Source organism: Siphateles boraxobius, unplaced genomic scaffold (assembly GCF_051911475.1).
Source record: "Siphateles boraxobius isolate OS27281-9 unplaced genomic scaffold, OSU_SipBor_1 67, whole genome shotgun sequence".
Classification (NCBI taxonomy): domain Eukaryota; kingdom Metazoa; phylum Chordata; class Actinopteri; order Cypriniformes; family Leuciscidae; genus Siphateles; species Siphateles boraxobius.
Genome location: NW_027509194.1, coordinates 314309 through 322500, shown reverse-complemented (window position 1 = coordinate 322500; position 8192 = coordinate 314309). Strand labels below are relative to the sequence as shown.

General features: G+C 38.6%; 1 protein-coding gene across 3 annotated transcripts in view; it reads left to right on the top strand.

Annotated features, from left to right (window-relative positions):
- The window catches only part of nup214 (nucleoporin 214), a 96578-nt gene that overhangs the window by 59816 nt on the left and 28570 nt on the right, over positions 1-8192 (top strand). For all 3 annotated transcript variants that reach the window (XM_077213905.1, XM_077213907.1, XM_077213904.1), the window contains exons 25-29: positions 1802-1868; positions 1987-2053; positions 2869-2947; positions 3754-3809; positions 5029-6504. In XM_077213905.1, coding sequence (XP_077070020.1) covers positions 1802-1868; positions 1987-2053; positions 2869-2947; positions 3754-3809; positions 5029-6504 — 1745 coding nt within the window. The remainder of the gene's footprint in view (positions 1-1801; positions 1869-1986; positions 2054-2868; positions 2948-3753; positions 3810-5028; positions 6505-8192) is intronic.

Here is an 8192-nt window from a genome sequence, read left to right as displayed (position 1 = left end):
CGAAATGACGGCGTTTCCATTAGCAGATGTTATGCAACTAAAACGTAATTTTTTCCTCTCGCGATAAGTCATTCCAGAAATCATGTTGGGTTACGTATATCCCAGTCACTGCACTGGCCATTATTATTAACATTTCTTTGAGGTTTAGAATCCAGTATTCCTGTAATTATTTTATCTTTTAACACACCGCGTCAGGTGACTTCCACGTCAGGTGACTGTTAATGCAAAAAAACTGTTTCCATTGCAGTTTTGCGAAATATATCTTTTTTCAAATTGCCTGAAAAACCTCCTCATGCGAGCGTAAAAACTTTTTTGCGATAAATGGGAGTTTTTGCGAAATTGATGCGTTTCCATTAAGCGCATTTTCAATTCACAATTTTAATTTGCGCAATTTGAAGGGTGATGGAAACGCGGCTAGTGTTGCTTGATCGAGATCACGCTGCATTGGTCCAAACTGATAAACGGTCCGTGAAGCACAAAATAATGAGGAGCGCAGCTTCGTTCCGCTTTCATTGCGCTTGCCATTTAGTAGTGGGAAGTTCGGATCATTTTACTGACTCTTTGAATCTCGTTCAGCAAAATTAACGAATCTTTTTTCGAGTCATTTCAGCAGAATATAATTAAAATGTCATGTTAAATAGCCAACACATCTAGTACTTACGAAAATGTTGAGTACATTTGAAAAAATAAACTATAGGCCTAATGTAGCTCCGCCCCTTTTCAGCGCTTTCGCTCGTTGTCTTCTGTCTTCCGGTCTGTATTTTATTTCACAGCAATCCTGCGTATTTATGAATGAACAGCTCGTTTTTAAATCTTCCCGGTCTACTGACATTTGTTAAGACATCTGCTTTAAACATTACAAGCCACATGATAACTTCCGTTAACTTTACATTAAGTAAATCCACTTCAAAAGCTAAGTACTCCTGGACAGCGATGCCATGGAAATATACAGAGCGTCCGCAAAAACTCTGTTATATGTAAATTCTATGTTTTCTCTATTTTTGGGTTCCATTTTAATAGTTTAATTACATTTGAATAATCAAGGCATGTCATTCGAGCTCATAAAATGTTAGCTATTTCATAATTTATTAAACTTTTTACAGTAATACTGGCCTATAACCCCCCCCTAATTTCTGGAGTTATGATTTCATACAAATTTATCAAAACCGATGGTGATCAAATGAAGTTTTAAAACATTAATAATTTAATTAATATTTTAAAAAAGAATTAAATTAATACTAGTACCACCAATACTAAGAATAAAATTATTAAACTGTAATTTTTAAAGGGATGCCCTAATATTTGTTCTGTGTTATAATTTGAACAGTAAACCCTTTTTGCAGCATTTGGTTTGCCAAAATATAATTGCTACATTTTCATTTGAGAGGTAAATTGTGCTGTACAGTTGTAATATATTTCTGTCATAATTTCTTCAAGTTAAACCGAACTTTTATTTTGGCGATATGTGTGTGTTTTATGAAATGAAATAGTGAAATGCTGCTAAAGTGACTCAGATCAGCTCTGGACATGAAGTTCATGTCATCATGTGCTCATATAGTGAGACTTCAGGTTTTAAAAGCAGTCTTTAATATTCACAATCATGAGTCCATATTGCCATTCGATTAAGTGTACATCCCTACTTTTGATTTATTCATCCAAAAAAGGCCAAATTCAGTGTCAGTTATGCTTTAAATTCAGTTTTAATGACTGAATTCTGCAATGATTTTGGCCCTCAGATGATCGATGTTCTCCCAAGAGTCTTAATGATCGTTGTTCTTGGTGTGTGTGTGTGTGTGTGTAGCGCGTCTGTTCCAGCACCGGCGGCTCAGGTGGTTCAGCAGGTTCTGGCTACGGTGGAGGCCAATAAAGTGAGTCTAATAAATCTTATACACTACAGTTAGAACTCAAGGAAACATCGACTGCTTTGTAAAAAGACCGACCCCTAATGTGTGTCGTTTGGTGTATCCGGTGTTTTCACTTCCACAGAGTTCCTTTCAGGCTGCGTTAAAGGTCCAGTCGCCGGCCCAGAACACATCTTCCAGTTTTGTGTTCGGTAGGTGTGAGTTCCCATTCGCTCAAATGTTTTTACTGCCACTTTTGATCCATTTCACATTCACCCTTCCCTCGGGTCATTTTGACACGGAAAATTATCACACTTGAACCACGAATACACAACAACAACAAAAATGATGGATTCGAGGAGTTTTGTGGTTGAAATTTAAAAAAAGTAACAAATCCTTCAATTCTTCAAATTTGAACCCGTCTGGAATGAGGTGGAATGCGTCAGTACACATAGAAAAAAACTAAAAATGCTCCAAATTCAAACTAAAGTGCTAAAACTTTATCAAAAGATTATTTTATTATGTCTACATGTTTATCTGAATGCACACTGAAGTGAACTGGCTTTAGGACCCAGCGGAACAGCTCATTTACTCCATACAGAGATATAACGCCATCTCGAGTCGTGAAATATCATGATATATTATTTATTTCCCACAAGAGGTCAAAGACACCCAATGTAAGACATTTTGAATTAAAAGGGTTATGGATGAAATTGTGAGTTATTTTAAATTTAATTTGAAAGTAAATTAAGTTCCTCACGTTTTATTTATTTATTATTTATTGATCAAATCTGGTCATTTAAAGGTAAATAAAATAACAAAAAAATCTCCCAAAAATATTATCAAAATGAAATAAAATAAGCTTTGTGGACAAAAAAATATTAAGTATAATTTTAGGGCTTCGGGTCATTTTGACTGAAAGATTTGTTACAGAACGCGAGGGAAGGATGAGGGTTTAATGCATCCTTACTGAATAAAAGTAATATTATAATATAATATATATATTGAGCTGGTGTGTGTGGTACAGGTGGAGCAGCAAAACCTGATGCAGGAGCTTCTTCATCGGTCAGTGAGAAGAGCTCGAAGGGCTTCTCGTTTTCTGCACCGTGAGTTATTAAACATAATTACAACTACCTCTATATACACTACCATTGCTAAGATTTTTTTATGTTTTTTTTAAGTCTCTTCTGCTCACCAAGGCTGCATTTATTTGAATAAAAATTCAACGAAACTGTAATATTATTAAATATTATGACAATTTAAAATTACGGTTTGCTATTTTAATATATTTTAAAATGTAATTTTGTTCCTGTGATCAAAGATGGATTTTCAGCATCATTACTCCAGTCTTCAGTGTCACATGATCCTTCAGATATCAGTATAATATGATGATTTGATGCTCAAAAAACATTCATTATTATTATCAATATTGAAAACATTTGTGTAAAAAACAATTCAGGATTCTTTTATGAAGTTCAAAAGAACAGCATTTATTTGAAATAAAATCTTTTGTAACATTATAAATGTCTTTACTGTAAGTTAACTTTTGATCAATTTAATTCCTCCTTGTTGAATAAAAGTATTGATTTATTTTAATATATATTCACATAGAAAACAGCTGATTTACACTGGAATAATATTTCACAATATTACTGTTATTTTATTTTTTTATTTGTTAATCAAATAAATGCAGCTTTGGTGAGCAGAGGAGACTTCTTTAAAAAACATTAAAAATCTTCTCAATCCAAAACTTTTGACTGGTAGTGTATGTCTTCCTGATTGTTATTGATTGAGTCTTGCCTGAAGTGACTCCACATTTCAGTGTCTCTTCAGCAACTCTTCTGATGTCATGTCTAATGTCTTTATATTTGATTATATGTAAATATAAGACTAATATTTTGCTGTTTCACAGGGCAGCCGGGTTCAGTTTCACATCTCAATCCCCGGACGCCAACAGCACTCCTCAAGGTATCGTCTCCATATGTGTCTCGTCTCGTTTAGAGATGCAAACATTTGATTTTTACGCACTTTAGATTTCATTTTTATCACTGTAATTTTCAGAAAATGTCAATAATTCCAACATGGCGGCCACGTGCAACTAGCCTATTTTCAGTAGCATTTCAATGGCCAGGAGTCTGAATCTGCAGAAATCGCAGCATAATGTACATCAGTGTTTCTCAACCTTAGCAATCCTCCAAATGGCCTCAAGATGACTTAAAGTCCCCTGTAGTCAATCATTTTATCCCTTAAAACTCATCTTTAATCACCAAAGTTACATATTTAAATGTTTTTCCTTGAAAAAAAGTCTTCGAGTCTTAAAATATCTTGAATGTAACTCGACACCCTCGCCTCATTTAGTATACGCGGTTCTATGAATATGCAAATGAGCCCCGCCTCCACTCACTCACTCACTCAGAGATCCACTCGTTGACGATCACACGTTGATCTGATTGGTTACAAGGTAGTTTGTGACGTCAGAAACACCAGCGATTTCAAAGCGTGTTTTTGAGACTGTCTTTGGTTCACTGCAGTTTTAAGGAGAAAATACTCAGCAATGCTGTCGACTTATGAATTTACACATGGTTTGTCTTAAAGCATATTAAAAACACCACATAGACACATAAACAACATTAAAAGCTGGATTTTCACCACAGGGGGACTTTAATGTTAAAATAATTAATGCGAGTTTGAATATTGTGCATATACTTTATAGATGTTCTGAGACCGAGAATAGAGAATTCACTTCAGATCTTTAAAAAAATAAATTAAAGGAAACATGAACGTTCAAATTTCCAACTCAAGGTGTAAAAAAGGTGTATTCTGTGACAAATAGTTTGTCACTTCTATGGTTGTAAAAATACATCGTTATATCGCGACATAAAAATGGGACGATATGAAACGTTGATGTAAATGATATGACTCGCGATATAGAGTTTTATCCACTTACTGTATTTATAAAGTATAATTCCACAAAGTTTATCTTAAAACATCACATAAACATATAAGCAACATTTAAATGCTTCATTTTCACCACGGGTGGGCTTTAAAATAGACAAATCAAGCATTGAAAATAAGCTAAAACAACTATAAATCAGATTGATTTTAACTTTCTGCAGATTCTGTCATTGGCCAGTTAGCCATGCCGCCTTAGTAAATTTCCTTTCTTTTTCTTCTAATCCTGCAACAGCGAAGAGTTCTGGCCCGCCGGGCAAGTTCTCCTTCGCTAGCACCGGATCAAAGATGCCATTTGGCCCCGGTGGATCCGAGGAGCCTTTTTCCTTCACCCCAAAACTGGCTCCTCCTGCCCCGAGCGCGAGCTCCTCGACCCCGCCTCCAGAGACTCCTAAACTCCCTCACGCTCCCAAAGCCCAGGGAGAAACTCTCGGCTGCTTCTCCGGCTTGAGAGTCGGCCAAAGCGAAGAGCTCAAGGATGGCTCCAAAATAGGTTTCAGCTTCGGACCCCCTGGCAACGGATCCACGGGATTCACATTCAATTCCACGCAAATCAAGCCTGCAGAAACTGGAAGTACAACAGCAGAATTAGAAAGTGCCACAACAGAAGCTACAAAAACGATTACGCCACAAGTTCTCAGCACGCCTACGCCCACCGTTAAACCACAAGAAGGAGCGGCTCCCTCAATAAAACCAACTTTTACGATTCCCTCAACGACTTTTTCAGCGGACGCCACATCTTTCGGCAGCCTTCTTCGCGCACCTCTACAAGAGCCAACTCCTCCAACTAACTCCCTCCCGACGACGACGACTTCACCCGAGTTGGCTAAAGAAGAAGCTAAAGAACCACCCAGTACTAAACCGCTAAGTGCGCCAGTCGTATCGGTCACTGAAGCAACGCCTCCCATCATTACAGAAACCATTACAGCAACTTCCAATAAGCCTCCAACTCCTCCAACTGTGGAGGTCTCGCCCGCACCTCCTCCATCAGTTACTCCACCATCCGACCCGCCGACGGCTACATCCGAGCCTCCTTTAGCAGAGCCGCTCTCTAGTCCCGCTCTTGAGGCTGCTAGCGTCACTTCGATAGCCACTCCTGCTTCCCAAGAGACCCCAGCAACTTCAACTTCTGACAAACCAGGCTCAATCTTTGGGACTGACGCTCAAACCGTCAGTTTCTCTACAGTCGTCACTACTTCGGCTTCATCCACCTCATCCACAGCCATCACCACTAGCGCAGCTCCTACTTTCGGACAAGCTCCCGCCGCTCCGAGTACAGCGTTCGGATCCACCACGTTTGGCAGCAGCTCAACCTCTGGCTTTGGCAAACTAGCGTTCGGACAGAGTCCTGCTGGTTTCGGCCAGTCTCCCGCCTCCGGCTCTGCTAGCAACTTCAGTTTTGGTCAAGCGGCGTTTAGCGCAAACTCTGGGTTTGGGCCGCCGGCTACGACCTCCACCACGGCGACGGCCACCGGCGGAGGAGCAGGGATGTTTGGAGCCGCTAGCGCTAACAGTGCTAGTTCCTTCTCCTTCGCAGCTGGCACTGGCACCGGCTCCGCAGCAGACACTGGATCTGGATCTGGAACTGGACTCTTTTCCCAAAGCAGCGCTCCTGGTTTCGGACAGCCCAGCGCAGGCTTTGGCCAGGGATCCATGTTCGGGAGCAACACCACCACGGCGTCCTCTGGGTTCGGTTTTGGACAACCATCAGGTGGGTTTTCACAAATCACAGGGTAGTTTGTTCCGACAAGATCGAGTAGGATGTAGGGTCGGGAATCGAAAATACTTGATCAGGAATCGGATACTTGTTATAAAATTTAAATTCCGATTCCTCTTATCTATTCCTATGTGAGCATTTCAATATGACTTTAAATAAGTCGAGCTTGAGACGACCCGTACGCGGTTTTCTGTTCTGTGCACACATCTGAAATGTGTGTAGTTAATGTGATTTTTAAATCATCTGTGTTTGTGTGTATCAGTATATTGGATCCGTGCAGCTCTTAAAGTGACAGCACTAAAATACAGAAAATTCACTCGTTCTTCACTGAATAACTTTTGTAACTATATTTGTAATTATATTTTATTTATAAAGTGCAGTGTTATTTGACATTTTGATTTCCAGTTTCTGAACCTGAAAATCTTAAAACACTGTTTATTTCAATCGTATCTTTGTTCAATTGTATCTTTTGTTGCGATTTGGTCATTTTTTGTTTGTTCTTTAATAACCGAGTGTTTATTGTCTTTAATAATGCTTGAAATTTATATTAGTTCGGCTAGTTGTTCTTCTATGGTGTTTTTAAGGCCACAGGCAAACGTTCCTTAAGTGTTCTTTAGCCTGTTGATTTTTGATCATGATATTCAGCTACAATTAAATATTTTGCAATAAGACTAAATGTGAATATCCACGCTATTTTTTACCTTATCCGAATCGATCAGAAGAATCGAAATCGTTAAAATTGAAACTATACCCAACCCTAGTCTTTCCTGAGTTGTTCCACTTTAATTGATTTGGATTTTGAGATTTGATTGCCTGACAGAACACTGGCCTTTAACGCTCCCTCTCTCAGTCTGACTGGGTTAGTAATGCTGGAAAAATGGCAAGCGTCAATAATTCACATCAGAACATAATATGCAGTCTAAGGTAAACCGTACTATCACATTTCCATAATTTCAGTCAGCACATTCTTTAGAGTTTAATGTGGCCCAACCACGCAGAACATAAACAGCTGTGAATGTGGGGGTCAGGGGTCAGTGACTCAGCTGTTTATAAGGTGGGCCGTCACAGGAACTCATAGGAATGGAAGTAATCCTGGCCTGAAGACACACCCGAGACTGATGCACATTCCCTGAATCACATCCACTGACCCATAACTACACTACAACACTGAATCAGCCCTGTAAACATACACAGTAGATGTCAACAATCTAACGTATCTCCAGCGCTAACATTGCTTTCAAGTACGATATGAGGAAACGCAAACAATTTCAGACATTTTTGCGACTAAGTTTGACCGATTAGTAGTCAAACGAATGCCTGTGGTTTAAAAACACCATAGAAAACAACTATCCTAACTAATATACACTTCAAGCATTATTAAAGACCAGTAAACACTTAAAAAAAGAACAAATTAAACTGAACAATGATGCGATTGAAATTACAGTTTCTGAACCTGAAAATCTTAAAAAACTGTTTATCAAATGTAAAATAACTCTGCAGTTTATAAATAAAACATGCATTACAAATATAGTTATAAAAGTTATTCAGTGAAGAACGAGTGAATTTTCTGTCTTTTGTTGTGTGATTAGTGTTATTATAGAGACGGCAGGAATATTAGTACCGTCACTTTAAGAGCTGCACGGATCCAATATACTGATACACACGAACACAGAAACAGAGTC